The 19177-nt window shown below is 48.7% G+C and overlaps 2 protein-coding genes across 12 annotated transcripts in view; one reads left to right on the top strand and one right to left on the bottom strand.

Annotated features, from left to right (window-relative positions):
• GATB (glutamyl-tRNA amidotransferase subunit B) overlaps nt 1-19177 on the top strand; it is a 92059-nt gene that overhangs the window by 64991 nt on the left and 7891 nt on the right. For 2 of the 7 annotated variants that reach the window (XM_036852355.1, XM_036852357.1), the window contains 3 exons: nt 2059-2137; nt 8616-8750; nt 10111-12375. In XM_036852355.1, coding sequence (XP_036708250.1) covers nt 2059-2137; nt 8616-8750; nt 10111-10239 — 343 coding nt within the window. In that variant the 3' untranslated portion in view covers nt 10240-12375. Of the gene's footprint in view, nt 1-2058; nt 2138-2646; nt 3694-4904; nt 5678-8615; nt 8751-10110; nt 12376-19177 lie in introns of those variants that run through there. The other 5 variants (XR_005019932.1, XR_005019933.1, XR_005019934.1 and 2 more) reach the window with 5 other exon arrangements.
• Nucleotides 17860-19177, bottom strand: part of FAM160A1 (family with sequence similarity 160 member A1) — a 264481-nt gene continuing 263163 nt past the window's right edge. For all 5 annotated transcript variants that reach the window (XM_036852349.1, XM_036852351.1, XM_036852352.1 and 2 more), the window contains one exon: nt 17860-18329. In XM_036852349.1, coding sequence (XP_036708244.1) covers nt 18070-18329 — 260 coding nt within the window. In that variant the 3' untranslated portion in view covers nt 17860-18069. The remainder of the gene's footprint in view (nt 18330-19177) is intronic.

Genomic DNA, 19177 nt, shown 5'->3' with positions numbered 1-19177 from the left:
AGAATCCAGGCTAGAGATGGAGTCGTGATCCCATAAGAGCTCTAGGGGACTGGGTGAAATTGGAGGGCTTGAGAGATGCCATTTACCCTCGTCTGTAGATGCGCTGGGCTGGGGATGGGAGACTAGCCTTCCACGTCGGGCTCTTTAGTGGAGACACATTCACGGCCCGGAAACCAGCGTGGTCTGACAGCAGCCAATCAGTAGCTTGTGCTTCTGCTGCCGTTCTGTTCCAAATCGGCTGATTTATTTATTTAACCTGATGAGGGGGGCCTTTCAAGGCCAGGGTGACAGGTCCTGATCTTTGTCATCGTCTCACTGGAGGTGAGCCCTGGCACAGCTGGAATTAGTAGACACAGTGTCCCAGCCATCCCTGTTGGGGGGAAGGAGTCTGTAACACAGATGCTGCTGACCTACTATGTGTCGAGCACTGTGGGTACAAGAGGGCGACTGAGAAATCCCAAGTCAGTGGAGATATTTCATAGTGAATGAAGGTCATTGGATGAAAGGCAAAGTATTTTTAGTCATGCTGTATTCTATTTCTGTCCTTCTCCGTCCTCACATCCCTTTATCATCAGCTCATGTGGGAGTGGGGACCCTTTTGTTTGCAGGCTTGAGAAATCTAGTTCAACCTCAGTGCTTATTACAGGTTCTACACACAGTCTACACTCTAATTGGCCTTTATGTTTACTAGGATCGTAGAACATCCAAGAAAACCGAATTTTTAAAACAACCTGGATTCTTTATTACTTGTCAATAAGGTGGGAAGTTAGAGAAAGGGTGTCTTGATTTCCCAGCCCTCTGCCCCTCGCCCTGCTGAGATTTAATCAGGGTGGTCCAGACACTCTGCAAACCTAATATCCTCTTGGAATGATCTTTTATCCATACTTCGGGATAAGCAGACACTTGCAGGACAGTGGGCTGCCTCTGTGTGTCAGCTGTCTCACGTGAACAGCCCTGTGAAGTTTCACTGCACCTGAGTCAGACCTGGTGCACTTGCACTCGGTTGGCATGCAATTCCGGGAAATTGGCGTAGGGGCTAAGCGGTAGTTTCCTTTTTACTATCTAAGAGCTTAACAAAGAAATTAATAGTGAGTGATGGGAACTGAGACTTAAACAGAAGGTGTTTTCAAGTAGTGTTAAACGTTCCAGAAGCTTTCGTTTACACAGACACACTAACGTGCTATTTATAAGTCGTTCCAGTCTATTTAAAACTAGTCCCCTCATGACCTCAGACAGATAGCGTTTCATTAGCCTAGTTGCTGTATGTGTTTAAAAGTAGTAAAACCGTGTATTTTAAAAGAAATAGTCTGTAATTCCGTCTTTCCACTAATCCTAGGCACTCACCGCCCCCCTCACCCCAGAATGTCAATTAATGACACTTTACGCGTTTGGTTGCCTCTCGGCCTTTTATATCATGGGATCTTGGCAAATAAGTCCCTTCCTAGAAGTGTAGGTATAATGAATTCCAGGCCCTTCTGTGAGAAGCTGTTGAGAGCCTGCGGGAGAGAGCAGCATGTGGTTGCCCATGAGGATGGCTGACGACATGGCTGGTAGTCACTGCGTCCCTAAAAGACAAGCTCTTACAATTAAAAAGAATTTATATTTGCACAAAAACCCTCGAAAACTGGCCTTGTTAGCGGTTTTGTTTGAAGTGATTTTTAGGCTGATCTTTCAATCGAAAATATTTAATTACTGGGTTTTGGTTTTTTTCTCTTCTCGTCATGGTTCATGAATTTTGCAGCCACCTCCTTTTTTTGACTAATTAAACTGAGCAGTTGTCTGTCACTACAACTTCTGCCAAACTGTGGTTATCGTTGGGTAGTAAAATAAAGAAAAACAACACTGGTCACAAAAATGTGTTCTATCCTAAAGTGCAAAATAACTAAATAACATAGAGCCTAACTGGCCTGTTACTTTTATTCCTGGGTGTGGATTTCATTATTCAAACCTACAAAATCACGTGCTTTGATTTTAAATAACCATAAGTGCATACACGGACAGAGTGAAATGTACATGTTTCTTCTCTCCTTTTCTTTCTCTCCTTTTTGGGGCTGCTAGTCCTGTCACACCCTCTGCCCTGGCTGAGCTGCTTGACCTGCTGGACAGGAAAGCCATCTCTTCATCCGCAGCTAAACAGGTATGTCCCCACCTCCCGAAGTGTCCGACCACTGTGCCAGCCCAGTACATGTTTTATGTGAAACTCAAATGCCATCGCTAAGTGAATTTCATCATTGAAGTATTAAATGCTTCTAAGTGCTACTTTTATACCGAGAGGTAGAAACATTTTATTTAGCAAACGAAATAAAGCCAGTACTATGTATGACGCAGGTAATTTGCTTCTCATCTTTGCTAACCAGAGGGAGTAGTTGTTTGGCTTTGCCTGGAATGTTTCCCAAACATTTGTTTACATGAAAGGTGGGCCCTGAAGCTCCTGGGGGCTCCGGCCTGTGCGCGTCCCCCGTGCCCTGTGTGGCCGACACTGCTCCCTGGCCCTTGTCCTCCCTCTCCTGTCCTCTGCAGCCTCCCACCCAGTACCAGGGGCTCGTTTGTCTTGTCACGTGGTTGCCCCTGAAAGTCAGTCTTCCAGCAAGAAAGGTGAGGCCAGACAGACTGCCTCCCACTTAGTAGATCAAATTTTACACACAGGCCCAGTGTGTGAAAACCCGGAAAAATAGCATCCTCATCAAAGGCGGCCTTCCGCCTCATCTCCAGCCCCACCTGACAGTCTCAGGTGGGCGCAAGGTCCCTGGAACTCAGAGAACTCTTACAAATAAGCACCCAGAAGGATAATGAAGACCAAGGCGGCCGCCTGATCTCGACTTCAGATATCACAGCTGTCAGTTCTTCAGCCAGTAACTTAATGTTATTTTAATGGTGCCTTTGGCATTTAATATTTATACATGTCCTCAGTAGTGGCAGGTTACATAGCGAGGCTTTGGAAAAGCGGCTGCTTTTGGCTAATTACGAGGCACCATGGAGCATACACCCAGCTCTGTGCTGTGAGACTGGGGACGGGAACTAATAAAGGCTCTGTTTACCCACCACCAAGTGAGGCTGTCAAGTATAGGGCCTGCGCCACATTTAGGAAAGGGTTTTGGTTGCCTGGATGTCAGAGGAATACAAATGTTTATGACAGTGCTCAGCAGTAGCAGGATGATTAGATGGCCTGAGGGCAGAAGGAAACTCTCTATATACACATAAGAGCAAATGAATTGTTGCATTTGAAACCAAAGAGGAAAAAAACCTTCCCCTTCCTACTCCTCCTGCCCCAGCAGAGAAAACCTAGTGCAGATAATATGTTAGGTTCAGAGGGAAGAGACTGGAACTGTGGGGGAATGCTGACAGCTGGGTTCAGATACAGATAGAGACATTTTTGGATTCTGTCGGCGTCCAGCATGTTTAAAGGAGGTGGGGTGAATCCTGGCTTCTGTAAGGCAATCACAGAACCAAACTAAAAGTCTGATTGTGTGTCCCATGAGGGCATCTCCCTTACACACCATTGCCTTAGGGGATTTGCTTTTTAATTTTTCTACCTTGTTTTCTGTTTTTTTAAAAAATCACTGATCTTCTGGTGGAAAAAAAATGGTATTTGTTCATTGTGACAAACTTAAGTAATGCTGAAAAATATAAAGATTTTCCAATTCTACCACTTTGAAATAACTACCATTAATACTGGGTGAACGGGACTTCCCTGGCGGTCCAGTGGTTAAGACTCCGCGCTTCCATTGCAGGGGGCGCGGGTTCAGTCGCTGCTCGGGGAACTAAGATTCCACATGCGGCACGGCATGGCCAAAAATTTTTAAAAATTAAAATATATATATATATATATATATATATATATATATATATATATATATATATATATATATATATATATATTGGGTGAACATCATCCCCGGCAGCTTTCTGTGCATACATAGAGTTAGGAGGGTGGATTGTGGGCTGGGCAGACAGGAGGTTAGAAAAATAAGGCTTGTGAAAATAAGAGGTTTTAGTGTACTGTTTTTTAGTTTTATTTTTTAAGAAGCGTACAGTTCATTGGTTTTTAGTATAGTCACAAGGTTATAACCATCACCACTATCTAATTCCAGAACATTTTCATCACCGCAAAAACATAACCCTGCATCCAATTAGCAGTTTCGCCCCATTAACCCCTTACCCTGGGCAACTGCTAATCTACTGTCTGTCTCTATGGATTGGCCTAGTCTGGGCATTTAAGATAAATGGACTCATACAATATGTGGCCTTTTGTGTCTGGCTTCTTTCACATAGTGTCATGTTTTCAAAGTCCATCTATGTTGTGTCAGTACTTCATGCCTTTTTATGGCTAAAGAATATCCCATCGTGTGGACAGAACCACATTTTGTCTACCATTCATCAGTAAGTGGACACTTGTGTTGTTTCCTGGTTTTGGCTCTTATAGATAATGCTGCTGTGAACATGTATGTACAGGGTTTTGTTGGCGCATATGTTTTCAAATTTCTTGGGGCTGTACCTATAGGAGTGGAATCTCTGGGTCACGTGGTAATTGTATGTTTAACATTTTGAGGACCTGCCGGACTGTTTTCCAAATGGGCTGCACCATTTTACAGTCCCCTCAGCAGTGTGTGAGGGTTCCAGTTTCTCCACATCCCCGCCAGCCCTTGTAATTTTCCTGCTTTTTGATTGTAGTCATCCTAGTAGGTGTAAAGTAGTAGCTCATGGTGTATTGATTTGCGTTTCCCTGATGACTAATTACATTGAGCGTCTTATTTTTATAGTCTACTGTAAAATGTAACACATAAATGTGTTATAATTAATTTTTACTGAATCTGACAGAGGAATCCAAGTAGGCCTTAGGTTTTAGAAACCCTGGGAGGCAGAATGACTCTGGTTCCACTGGTTACTGGTGTTTCCTCTGACAGAACTGGAAGAGGTCCTACTAGTGGTTGAATAACCAGGAGATGAGAAAGAAAGTTGACTGAGAAAATGACTCCTAAGAATGACAGATACGCAGAAGGAGTCACCCTGCCCTGGGAACGTTCTGAACTCCAAAGACTCTCCCACTTTACGTCTAATTTATTATTAATCCACCTCTTGCCATCCGGCTCTCCCTTCCATGATTGTCCATTATTTTCATCCCTGACATGTTTCACTGCCGCTTCCCCCCAGGTGTCCCAACAGTGCTTCTGAGATTTACAGACCTCACCCCCTCAGCTCCCTGGGCCCCAGGGGAAGTTAAGAGGTTGCTGCCATGAGGCAGCACTGTCTTTCAGAAACAGAAACTCAAAGATTATTTATCATCGTGAGCAACCTCCTGGCAACTGTAGACAAAAGCACCCGGGCTTCTCTCACAGGATCCGGTTCTGTCTAATGAAGTGGCCCCCGTCTCCCCCCCTCGCCAAGGACAGGGCACACCAGACTCCCACCTGCAGAATCACAACACCCCTGCAGCTAGCATGCCAGGGTCCTGAGCCTCTGGGGACTCGGGGGCCCCGGGCGTTGTCCAGACTGCTGGCCGGCCAGGCCCCAGGGGAGATCACGCCAGATGCCTACGTGTCTCCTCGGTGCGAGCCTGGAGTAGGTGCAGACGGTCCGCCGTCTCCCAAGGATTGTCCCTCTGCTGCTTCCTGTGGGACCAGGCTGGACTGGGACTCCGCAGAGAGGGAAGTCGGATTTTAACACGCGAGTGTGCCATGTAAGCAATTTCCTCTTGTCTACTTTGGGGTCTACTTTAAACAGAAATCACCAAAAACCTTTTAATGTAGAAAATGTTACATCGTGCAATAAAACTTAGGAATGATTTAATGTCTTTTTCTCCCTTTTAGTGCGTCAGTTCTTTGCACATTTTCCTGTGCCCTGCTTCTCTTAAGGGCCTAGATTGTTGTCTGTGCCTTTCTAGAAGAATGACCTTTCACGATACTTACCTTTGCCCAGAGGGGCCCCCTCTCTGTCTGTCACCGCTCCCTCCCTGCCCTCTCCCTGGAACAGGTCTTTCCGCCACCCTCTGACCCTGGAAGCCCCAAACAGGCAGGGATAGGCCAGGAGCCTGTGTACTCTCCTTTTGTCCTTCCCTCCAGATTCCTTAAAAATAGCTATAGCTAGAGAAATGGTTGGGTAGTAGTTAGGAGGGCGTGTGCTCGGTCACCAGGAACTGAAGCCTCAGTTTCCGCCCCATGTGTCAGAGCCGGCTTCGGTGGTCGGGGTGTGATCGGGGGTCCCCAGCTTGCAGTACTCCCTACCCCGGTGGCCATTTATTAACCCAGATGACCGGCCCTGCACCAGGACCCCCTTGTGATGTGGTTTGTCTTGGGTGAGCAGCAGCAGGCCTGGGAGCCGCGCGCCTGGCCAGAAACAGTTGCACTTCGATAGCACTTCCCAGGGTGGTGATTAAACACGGACAAAAGCTGAGGATTTATGCCGCAGCACGAGGCTGGCAAGCACAGAGCCACGATGTCTGCAGCCAGGAGGCCAGGGGAGGCCACAGAGTCTGGCCTGGAGGCGGCTGGGCCCCCTTTAGTGGCTCCCGCCCTGCTGGGCTGCAGCCAGGAGGGCACTATCTGTGCCTTAAATAGGAACAAGCAGAGGATTGGATTCTGGAATCCACTGTGTCAGCCCAGGGGAGCTAATTTGGGAAGTGAGTAAGCTGATGTGTTCTAACTCTGGGAGTGGGAGAGCCGTGCAGCCACCAGGCATTTGCTCCTGGAGGCTGCTGAGGTGTGCTTCCCTGGGTCACTCCTTGGTACCCCTCCCCACCCTCTCAGGGGGCAGCCAGCCTCTCTGCATGTAAAAGCATCGTCCCAGCCTTGTCCTGCTTCTCCTTCTGAAAGGTGTGGTTTGGCCTTGGTCCCTGACTGCCTCAGTTGCCTTTATTCTTGTTATTTTGGCCCAAGCAGATCCAACCAGTGTTTGGGCCTGTCGGGTCCCAGCTGTATTGGGTGCCAGGCAAAGGTTGACCCCTGGGCGGCCAGCTCAGCTCTGCACTTGCAGCCACAGTGGCTGCAGGGGCCTGTGACCACCAGGCGTTCAGCTCCTCCCAGCCCTGGGCTGCAAGCAGCGTCCACACCTGCCGGGCTTTCCTGTGAAGAGTTGCTGCGTAGATTCTCATAAGGGAGACCTTGCAGGTGATTTCTGTTATGAGCCAGGGATCTGATCTCTCTTGAGATCTCTAGCCTACCAGTAGGGGGTCATTTAATTAAATCATGATGAATATTAGATTTTGTTGTTAATACAAGAAAGTACTTCTGTAATCAGTGAAACAGCAGCAGGTTACAAATTGTATATGTGCTGTGGTCACAATTATGTTACAAAACAGAAAGAAAACCATGGAAGGGAAAATACCAGAATACTAACATTGGTCACCTTGAGGGGATGGGAATCGGGTAAGATTTCACTTTGTCTTTTCTGTATTTCCTTCCTTATTTTCTACAGTGAACACGTATTAAATTTTATAATTAGGAACAATGTTTTAAAATTGTAAGTCTTATTCAAGAGAAATAAATCTATCAGGGAAAGGGGGCAGAGAAGCTCTTCAGACACTGAGTCTGATCCGCATCACAGATTGTCTGTTCTCCAGTTCCTGTGCTGTGGGCACGCCATCAGTACATCTGCTGAGAGCAGGGGAGGTTCTTACCTGCTGTGTGCCCCTCTCTCCTCAATGCCTTTCTCATTGTCGGCTGAATACACATTTGAAGAATTGAGTTGGAGGCACTTATGTTCAGTATTTTTCTAAGAGCGGGGACAGGTCTGCGTATGCGGCCAGGGCTGTGTGGTGGTCGCCAGAGTGTGCCCTGTGGGGGCGCTTTCGGAAGGATGCCCCAGAGACGCCTCTGGACCACAGTCACTGTGGGTGCCCGACAGCCGAGCTGAAGGCACACTGCTCTGGGCAGGGGGGCTCCTGGCTGGAAAGTGCTCAGTGCTGACTGCTGGCTGAGCTGGAGGCTAACGGGATCTCCTCCCCTTCCAGCTCACACTAGAGAAACAGGCACTGTGGAAAACTGCCCTGGGACACCACTTCTTTACAAATGTCTTCCTTTTTTCCAACTTTATTAAGTTTGGGAATTGGTTATTTTTTTAAGTAGAAAAATACCCACACCGTCAACTGCTAATTATCCTAGCCAGGTTCGGGGCCACATCCACCTGTGGGGATGGATGTGGTAAGCCTTGGGCCCCGAGGATTGTGATTTATGTTTTTCGTTATTTTTCATTCTGTATCTTCATTATGGGCCCCTCGCTCGCCCCCTCCCCAAAAAAACTCCCATTTTCCAGCAGAGGCCGAGTTTTCATGACCCCTCTAAGTGCAGTGGTTCCCTCTTGCAGCCCGTGTGGCCCCATCCTTCACCAACATGTCACCGCAATTGATTGATTCAGTGGCATTCCCGTCAGCAGGGGCACTGTGAGTGATCATCTTCTCACACTCCCCGCCCTCCCTGCTGTGCCCTTGGAGTCGGCGAGTGGGGACGACCCGTCTCCGCCAGCGTCTTCACCGGCAGGGTCTCGGGCTCTGTTCTGAGGGCGCAGCTCAGCGCGGGGAGGCCCCGGGTGTGTCGGCACGCGGCTGGGAATTCACTGACTGCTCTTCCACCCCAGCAAGTGGAGCTGGCAGAAGAGCTGACCCCGCCCCTCTCCGCCCGCAGGTGTTTGAGGAACTGTGGAGGAGTAAGGGCAAGACCCCAGCACAGATGGTTGCAGAAAAGAAGCTTGAACTGATGCAGGATGCAGAGGCGCTGGAGCAGCTCTGCCGCTCCATGCTGGAGGCGCATCCTCAAGTGGTAATTAGCCCCTCGGGGGAAGGGGGTCTTCACGCGCAGCGGCAGGTGGGCAGGGGGTTGCCGGCAGAGGCCCAGGGCCAGGGCCGCCTGAGGACTCAGCCAGGAGCCCCTCTGCTTCTCCCCCTGGCAGCCCAGCGGTGCTTCCTAATAACGGTTGGCCCGGTTTCATCAATAATCCCCCAGTTATTTTTGTCAGTTTTAAGCTAGAATCAAGAGATGAAATTAGGTGACTATTGGAAAAATAGAGCTTTTCCTAGAAGGAAAACTCCCCCCTGGAGCTTAATCTCATGGAGTTTCGGTTGAAGGGGGTGTTAGCAAGTTTCGACCTCCCAGGCCTGCGGCCCTCTCCCAAGGTTGCCGAGCTCTGCTTTGTAAGAGGACCTCTCTTTCAGGAAGCAGCAGGCAGCACTGCACAGGGGCAGAGACAGGGAAACACTTCAGTTCCGTGCCTTTGAGAGCTGGGAAGAAAGGCAGAAGGGAACATTATTTGTAAATTACGGAGAAAATCCTTGACAGGAACATAGCTGGAAATCAAGTCATTCTGTGTTCTGAGCGTAGAACAAAATAGAACAGCTAAAATGAGGAGCATCCCTCCCTCCCCAAGTCTAATCATATTGTCCAGAGATACTTTTCAGTGGGGAATAAAATTGCTAGCATCCCTTTCAGAATGATACCACCTACCCATCCACTTGCGGGGACACTAACAGCTCTGTAAAGAGCTCTCGATAAGGAAAATGAGCTTGCGCAGGGTCTCGGCAATCTCCATCTTCCAGCCTCATCTGGAGTGACTGATAAAGACACACTTTTAGTTTCAGACTCAGAATGCAGCACCGCGCGCAGATACTCGCAGACGCTGTTGCCGATCAGAAGCAGGAGGTCGGGCGGGTGGCCCTGAAGGGGTTTCTGTTTGACAGGCACTCAGCGCCCCCTGCCCCGGCCCTTCCGGCCTGCCAGCCAGCCACTCCCCGACCCAGATGCTCGGGGAGCGTTGCCATCTCGTGGCTTCGTCTTCTAGCAAACGAGCTTCTTGGCAGGGAGTCGGGGGAGGAGAGCCCGCTGAGCCCCCGGAGGGTCGGGGGCTTCACGATCCGGCACCCGGGTCCCGCGCACCGAACCCTCAGCTGTGACACGTCACGCCCTCCTCACTCCCTTTTAATCAGGGGACGGGCTAGCACACACCTCCTTTGCCAGAAGCCCAGAAACCTCCTCCGAAGGTCACCCCCTCCCCTTTTTCCTTTTCTCATTCTATATCTAATACAGAAAAAAGAAACTGAATTTAAGTTTCCATAAACGTAAACTTGATTTAAGATTTTTAGGCGAGAGCCTCTATTTTCTCCTCTAAAATAATCTGTCTTTAAAGGTCACGGATGTAAAGAAGGGAAACCCCAGGGCCATAAACAAACTGATTGGGTTGGTCCGAAGAGCGACTCTCGGCCGAGCGGATCCGACGGTGATAAAGGAGGTGCTGGAGAGGCAGCTGTCGTCGTGACGGCTTCGGGTCCCCCTGCCACGGCCGGGCTGGAGCCTGTGCGCTGACGTCCTAGGCCCCAGCCTGACGCCCCGCCCGACCTGCGCCTTGAGGTGCCACCTCCACGCAGACCAGGCCTGGCGCCGTTGTTCATCGACATCACACGCTTCCGGGGGAGGTGCAGCAGTGGTGAGAAACAGCACGTCCTAGTGCGCAGTGACGCCGAGCTCAACGCCGCATGCTGTTTCAGATACTGTCACCGCCCTAGGAACACGTTTCATTCCGCAGGTCCCTCGACAAATATTTTTAAGCCCATGCTAAGGGCCGGGCGTTGTTCCAGGTGCTGCGGATTAGCAATGATGAAGCGAGGCCGTGATCTGGATGCGGTCTTTTGTTTGGGGCGCTCTCATTAGCCTTAGTACCAGGAATTAGCTGTATTCTCCCATCCACTGAGGAAAAGTGATGTTGCCCATTCAACGCCCAGGGATCCCAGAAGGCAGAGGTCTGAGAATAAATGATTTTTTTTTTTTTTTTTTGGTAAAAAAGACAACAGAAGTTTTCAAATAAATTTAATGAATAAAATTTATACTGAAATATCACATAAAAAATTAACTTACACGTCGAAGATCAGGCAGTGTACAACCCCCCTCCCCACCCTCAGACCGAAAGTTTTAAAAGGCGAAAAAAAAGCTGTAACATTAAACTGACTTGTTTTGCCTGGAAAGAATAAGATGGTAAGCTAGTAAATCAAAATCTTGACCTTTAATGGTAACTGTGGTACAGTTAACAGTAGTCCATGGAGGCTGCGTTGCCCTCACCCCTGTTCTCGTGGCAATAATACTATTTCTCCGTCGCACTGGGGCACCCCTTTGTTCACCGCACGCCTTTGTTACCTCTGACTCACAACACTAAAGACCAGTTTTGCAAGTGCTGTTTTTTAAAAGCACATGTCAAATAAACTGTGACATAAAATTTTTGGAGGCCCTGATTTTACACTGAATTCTCTCTTGTACTAAGAAGAGTACAAACATTTCCGTCATGAACGGTGCTCCAGTGGCAGCTGGGGACCCGGAAGAGAGCCACCAACTTAGCAGCTCGTGGTTCCTGGTTGCAGACGATCGCTCAGGACTTCCCTAACTAGGAGTAAAGAGAGGACTGCCCCTCTTCCCAGCCAGAAAAGCAGGGACCAGTCATCTGGCTTATTTCAGACAAGCATGAAGAGGTAAGGTTTTTTAAAAAACTAACTTTTTAAAAAATGAGTGACTTAGAAGTGTTAAGAGAATACGGTACGTTACATCACCCAGGAAGCCGCGTGCCCCTTGCGCATCCCGTTGCAGTACTGAAAACTCCTGGGCCTGACAGTAAAATACTTTCATCAAACCTCTTTTCGAGAGAGAAAGGGAGGGCCAGTCCCCACCCCCCCAACCCCGTAGCTCCTGAGTCTGGAATCTGGCGGGATCATGATTTTGTAAGAAATGATAAGATTCAGTTTTGTTTTACAAACTCCATTTTCACCAAAGGTCTGGCTTCTTGGTCATCAACACTTACAGAAAGCACTGGACGATCTTTCCAGACCATTTTAAATCAAGGGCTTACTTAAGTGGGGTCTGGAGAGGGGCAGGGACAGCGAAATGAAGGCCATTTACCAACAATATCATGTCATATGTAAACCATCTTATGGACTGATCATTTCAGGAGAAAAATGCCATTGCTGGGGTCAGGGGTAGAGGGAGGGCGGAATGGGTAAAGGGGGTCAACTATATGGCGGCAGACAGAAACTCAGCCTTTGATGGTGAATACACTGTAGTGTATGGAGAAGTCAAAATATAATGTTATACACGTGAAACATATAATGTTATAAACCAGTTACCTCAACACGCAAAAAAGCACTTGATCTTTACAATGCTAACTAACTGTCATCCAGCTCTGACAATTGCTTGTTGTCTTGAAGGCCCACTTCTGAAATCCTAAAAATGAGATTGTGTTGTTATAACTGCTCATAGAAAGAAAAAAACATATCAAAGCACAGCTCAGATATCTTACTTGGAACCTGACTAGATATTCAAAATATGTTTATCTAACACCCTAAGAAATTCACAAAGTATGGCTCTACTTGTAACTGGGCTTCAGTGAAATACATTTTTGCATGAGTGTGAATTTAGTCTGGTTCTCTGTTTGCTATTCAGGGGGAAATCTCATTAAAAGGTATGAGTTGGCGCCATAGGTGAAGCCAGTGCCATCTGTCATTGGAGCTCACACACCTGGAGGCTGGGAGGGCAACATGCTGGAAGACTGGCTCCCCCGGGTGGGCCTGCACCAGCTCGGCCTGGTCAGGCCCAAACCGGGTGCCCTGTGGCTTGAGGAGGAGGTTGGTTGGTCGGCTGGTTCTGGGGGGAGGGGAGGAATGGCGGCCTCAGCACTCGGCATGCTACCTGGCACAGGATCAGTTTTTAGCAAAAGTTCATTAAGTTTATAAAACAAAATTAATGGACAACCTTTTGTGGGAGTCCCTCTGTATGAGGGGTGAGTGCTGCCATCCACTAGGCTTTTAAACTCTGGGTCTAGGAAGGAGCCTCTTGACTCTGTCCAGGCTTATGCGTCAAGGTGAACTTCTGTTCCCATCTTTTAAGATGTAGACAACCCAGGGAAAAAAACGTCATTATTTATACCAAGTTAAGGATGTTTTTAGCTGAGCTCTCTCCTTTTGGTAATTATGGCTTCTTTTTGGTAATTATGGCTAATCTGGAAGAAGGCTATGAATTGTTTTCAAGTAAACACTCTCCTAGAGCTTTGCGTTGGTTGGTTAGTTCAATATATAGCTTACGGCCAGGACCCACAATCCATATTGTATTTTTCATGTCTAATGAATTTAGCCGCATCATTTCAAGGATTCCACATAGGACTATTTGAAAAAAACCACTAGATCTATATGAAAGGCCGTGTTACTTACCCACCACCAAAAGCAGCATGGAAATGGCTGCCATGCCTCTTCAGCAGATTTTAGACAAATTGCATTTGTGGATTATTTGTGAACAGAGCGGACCCTCGATGGTGAGATGGAAAGTGCTGATTGAAATCCTCTCTTGTCTCCCTTAGACGTCTCAGCAAAAATCATTTAAGTAATATTGTCAACACCAAATAATCTCTTTTAAAATATCTGCGGGGCAAAATGGTACCTCGTTATAGGTGGGCCTTTTCTAGACTTGTCCCAATAAAAAGTCAGCTGCTGCCCTAAGAAGCACAGACTTGTGCAGCCTCAGCTCCGTGAAATGCATAATCTGGCCTAAGAGCTACCATAACCCTTGTCAGGTTCGGGAAGCACACAGTAAATCTAAGGTTCCCCAAAGATGCCTGAAATATGTATGGAACGCATGCGGGCAGACCCTACTGGCGGCCTTGTTCCTTGTGTGGGTGACAGGAACAAAATTCACAATGATGACTGGACAGGGAGGGGCATTCCCAGCTAAAATCGGCCCCTGTCTTAGGATTCCAAGTGCAGAGGCCGAAGAACTTTGCCCCTGTCCCTCTGGTCCCTACAAAGCCTCAGCGAAAATCTTTCACTGAAGCCCCTGTTTATCCAGTTAATGAGCTGCCAGGATGATCTGTCCTCCAAAACAAGTAATGGCCTAATAAACGCCTGAACATAGAGAGGATTTACTGAGGCAAAATTATCCCGAAAACAAGTCTTAGTCTTTTGAGAGCTCTTTCTAAAGCGTTAGGTTTATGATGGTCATTCAAAAAGGAAAAAAAAAGTCAACTCCATTTTCTTAAAATGTTTCCTCCGTGATGTGATTTAAGAATGGAATATAAACCGGTTTGACAGTGTTCTGTCATAAGCTGTTATCTGATGGAGAATGAGTGTTGTGTGATTTACAGTCTGATGGCTGAAGCGAGAAGGGGCCGAGAATATCTTCTTAACGACTTAAAGCATTGTGGCCTCAGCTACAGAGGGCTGCTGTTCAGGAAGAGCTAATACCGCAAGGCTGGCTGGGACGCGAGGTGAGCCACAAATTACCCCGGCCTAGCCAGTGACTCGAAGTAGCACATGCGGTAATAGCTGTCCCGCAATAAAGTGTTGCATAAAAATGGCCAAGCGTGCCAGCCACTTCAGTAAATACACGGCTGGTAGTTAGCAATTACATTGACCCATCCCTGGGTGAGAGCTGGGCGTGCGCTGCAGACATTCACCATCACACCGGTGACACAGCCCACCCCCGCCGGGGCCGCACTTCCCAAGGAGAGCAGCCCAGGCACACTGACCCACGTTCAGAACGGGCAGCCTACCCACAACCCCAAACCTCTGAACACAGCTGGAAACCCACCCACACTGACCCTGGCAACCAGGCTGATTCAGAGACATCGAAAACGACTTTCAACCCCGAGTACCATGGGCTGCCCAAAATGAACAGGTAACCTGAACAGTCACGTATCCTGTCTCTAGATTCTACTCATACGAGGATGCTCTCCTGACAACACCCTGGACCCCTGGGTGTCTTAATGGATTGAAAATCAACAACTGCATCAGACCTAAGTAAAAGCCACTTGATGAGGAAAAGGTACCCCTGAGGACCCGCGGAAGAAGTGAATGCGTCCTCCCTACACGTGACAGAGACATCGATTCCAACCCCAGCCCGTCAAAGTATTTTACTAAGTCAAATGGGGACCATTTCACAATTCCTCTCAATACCGGGGAAGGAAAGGAAGTACCTACTAATACAACCACATCTCTGATTGGTTACTCCAGCATTCCCATTTCATGTCTGGGAATCTGTAATTTACTCCATAAAACTGTATTTTAGGCTAAACTCGACCTGGAATCGCTTTAAAATTTTAAAAACAAACGTTTTTAAACATTTGGCCACTTCCAAAAATCAATTTTAAGTATCCCAGTGCTCTCCTATATTTTGAACCACAAAATCCACTCCACCTAGAACTTTACGTCAGACTCTGAGTTATGAATCAAGGTGAAGGATGTGATGTGCCAGGAACCGGTGACTCACCTCTGCTGCCCGGGGCCACCAGGCTCGACACAGCGACGCCAACCTCAGGGGCTGCACCAAAGCCCGTGTCCACTGAGTCCTGGGGGCCTGTCACATGCAAAAGCATCCACACACTGGCACATTTTAAAGCATGCCAAGTATCGTTCAAAATCCTTCCCCAAACTCATTGCAAAAGAGATTTCTAAGGGTGTCACCTATTACTTTATGACTAGAATATTCTACTTCATTACCGAGATTTTTCCCATCAAGGAATTCCCATCGCCACCCCCTGCTGTTCAGTAACTTCCTATCTGCCTAGATCAGTGTTCATTCCTCCAAACCCCCCAGGATTTATTCTTCTCCTATTTTAGCTTCTGGTTTCTGCTGTGTTCCCTCTCGCATGTCCACACCACCCCTGAACCATCCTTAACCTAACCCACCTGGCTGTTCCCCTCAACTGCATGGGTTCACCAGTTCCCTAGAATATATTTCCAGATCCATTTTCTGACTTCATTTTGAGAAACCCTGGACTCAATACTCTGGTGGAGGGCTGCAGTGGTTTCAGAAACCTGAACCGGTGCCCACCTCCAAATAGATTGGGTTGTCATGTGGGTTTGCTACCAGCACCCCACCATGGGAGTTAGTTAGTTAATTTTCCTGCCTCTCACCCCACACCGGTCATCTCTGTCCTCCTTTAAAGCAAATCTACTTTTTTTTTAAGTACCTACTTAAAAAAATACTCTTTCCCAGATGATGCCTTCCACAAAGGGGACTGTGGTTTTCTATAATAGAGCAACACGGACTCAAGGAGAAGAATCGACACCATCACCAGATAATGGAGAGACGTGGAAATCAGACCAGAAAGCTGAAGAATATGGCTCTCAGACGTGACTTTAGCATCTTATATACCTGGTGAGTCCAAACTGGGAGATAAATACTTGTGCAAAACAAAGTTGGAGGACAATACAGTACAGCTGAAACTCATCTTCTGCTCCTCTCTCTCGGTCTCTGAGCCACTGACTTTTCCAGTAGAGGCACTTATGCAAATACAAGTGGATGTCAGGAAGCCAAGAGCAGGCCAGTCCGCTGGGCCTCGTACATTCTGGCTGCTGCACCGCAGCCGGGCAAACCATCTTTCAAGACAAGTTTGAAGTCAGAAATGTACAACGAATCACTATCTTTGGCTCCTTGCCTAGACTTGGAAGCACCGCGAAGCTGGGCTCCTGAGAGCCACCCAGCCCCGGCCAGAGCTCCTGAGGCTTCATTCCAGGACTGGCTCACTCGCTTCAAGATCCCTGAAACACAAAAGGCAGCCTCGGCTCTGCAGCGTCTCAGATGTGCTTCTCTCCTCCACGCCCCTCCTGTACTAGGGCCTGATTAAAACCAAACCAGTGCTCCTGAGGCACCACCACCAGCCCTGTGACTGCCCCCGGGGCTCAGCAAGATGCCCGCAGAAAGAACAGAGAGACCCGGAGCCTCCAATTTCCTTCCAAACGGGGCGGAGGTGGGGGGGGGGGGTCCATCCTGCTTACGTGCTTCTCACCTGCCCACAGTACAGGAGAGTGGAATCTAATATCCATGAATATCAGTCTTTTATTGTCTCGTTCTTTTTTTTTTTTTTTTTTTTTGTCTCGTTCTTTTTTAGCCCACAATTATTTTGTGCGTTTGCCCCTCTCTCTGTGGTAGGAGACCATGGCTCTAAGTATAATTACACCTGGCAGAGCAGGCTGCAGAGCAGAGAGGCACTAATACATCACGGTGGGGCCTCCTAATGAACCCCATTACTCAGAAGGCAGCGTTTCTGTGTGGAGTGAGGCCCCAGCAGGCACTTGGCTTGGCGGGGCTCCCCGCGACCTGTTTGCCTTTACATCCTGGTTCCCTAAGTGGCTGTACAGTTCCTGTTTCTCTACAAAGAAGTGCAACATATTAGAAAAAGCAAACAGATTTTAAAACAATTACCAAGGTTTGTACAGATTGTATTTAGTTTACTTTTATCCTTTCCCCCACACCATACCCCTCCAAAAAAACCCACTATGAGATAGACAGTTTCACAGATGAATCAGTTTGTTTTTCATAAAACACTTAAAAAAATAATGATGGTTGTCTTCTTACATAAGCATATACCACGCTTTGTTCATCACACTGATCAAAGTCCTAAAAGCCAAAGTAACATTTTGCATAGGCGTAGTTCGTTTTGTGCAAATCTTACTAAAATAAGGCTATTTTCAGTGTTTAGGTAGTGATATACTGAGCAGAGAAAGCCCTGGAGCAACAAGAACATTTCCCCGCATTCCAAATTCTCTCCAACTACATCTGACTTCGCAGGCAGAGAGCTGAGACCAGTGGATTTGCCTGCACTCTAAGGCAACACGTGTTGGGCGGAAAACAAGTCTTGGAAGTAAAATGCAAAGGGACGGATGCTGTGTGCTTGTGTGACGGAGGCAAGAAGGGCTCCATCTTTATTCTTCTCTTTAGAAGACGGAAGCCACGACGCAGGAGGCCACAGGGGCAGGTGTGCGTTCTTGCGTGCTGCTGAAGGGCCGGCCTTCTGAGGTGGGCACCTCCAGAAATCACTGACCTCCGGTGTTCGCTGGGTGTGATCTAAGCTGCAAGCTGAGTGACTCCGACGGATGGGAGAATAAGGACCAAGAACTCTGAGGAGGAAAAACTGAGCCAAGACTTAGATTCTAGGGGGTACAAGGTGGGAAGATCCGGCTGGGGAGACGAGGTGCACAGAAAACCCCCCTCCCCACGTATCAAGTATCGTCAGGAAGTCTCAAAGTAGAGGTGTCTGTAAGCAGCTTTGCATTTAACGTTCAGTCAAGACACTAAAACCTTAAAAAAACAAGAACCTCTATGTGAAAAGAAAAAGCTAACGGCGGCTGTCATCCGCGTCGCCCAGGATCTTGCAGCAGAGAATGGAGTGTTCCTGGGCCAAGGCAGCCAGCTCCTTCAGGAACTCGGGGAAGAGGGCGGCCGCCAGCATGGCGTCCCGCACGGGTGGGGGCAGGCTGGGGGGCGCCCCGGCCGCCTTGGCTCTGTTCGTCAGGAAGGGCTGAAGCACTCGTGGGGGGCCATCCAGGAAACTCCTGCCGCTCCCTGTCCTGGAGGCGTCCTGAACGGGATCTGAAACTAGAAGGAAGACGGCCATGGTGATCCTCCAGAGCCCTTCCCGCCCACCCCTTAAATGAAGTGTGTGTGCTGCGGGGTGTGGAGTGGAGTGTCTCGTGCCCCGCCCACCCCTTAAATGAAGTGTGTGTGCTGCGGGGTGTGCAGTGGAGTGTCTCGTGCGGGCTCAGCTCCCGCTCTGACTGGAGTCTCAAGACGTGGCCCCCAGTCCCCCCCACCCCTCACTCCACTCTGAGACACACGGATCTGCCCAGATCAGCTCCAGCACTGGGCATGTGACATGAGAGTTTGATCCCAAATCCTGTAGGAGGACCTTCATGTAGAAACTGTGGCAAGAATATAGGTTTATCAAGAACCCTCCCCGCCCAGGGCGTGGCGAGGGGGGAGAAGGAAAAAGGCACGTCCTGCGACCGCATCAACCAAGTGAGGACACAGGTCACTGCGATGGTTATTTAGGGGCGTCCAGGGGCCCCACCTGCTCTCCCGGCCTCCCAGGGTCGGGGTGACCGTCCGTCCTTTGCCAGCTGAGCCCTGACCACCCGGCAGAGCTGCAGGAGGCCGCCTGGGTGACACACACCACGCCCTGCTGTCCGCAGCCCGGGCTCCGGCCTCCTGGGCTCCCTGCTGACCCCCAGCCCCTTCTGGCCAGGACTTCCAGCCTTTGTGGAGAATAGAATGGAAGAAGGCTTTTAAAGGCTGGAAATAACGGAGAGGAAGCTGGGTGCTGATAAGACCAGACTGGGAACTTCCCACCGCCGTGGGCAGCTCGTGGCAGCAAGTGGCTCGGACCTTCCCTTCAAGGAAGGTTTCCAGGAGTTTCGATTTCAGTTTCAAAAATGTAGGTCTAAGAT

The sequence above is a fragment of the Balaenoptera musculus genome, chromosome 5 (genome assembly GCF_009873245.2).
Source record: "Balaenoptera musculus isolate JJ_BM4_2016_0621 chromosome 5, mBalMus1.pri.v3, whole genome shotgun sequence".
NCBI lineage: Eukaryota > Metazoa > Chordata > Mammalia > Artiodactyla > Balaenopteridae > Balaenoptera > Balaenoptera musculus.
The sequence above is the reverse complement of the archived record's forward strand: the minus strand, read 5'-3'. Positions and strand labels throughout refer to the sequence as shown.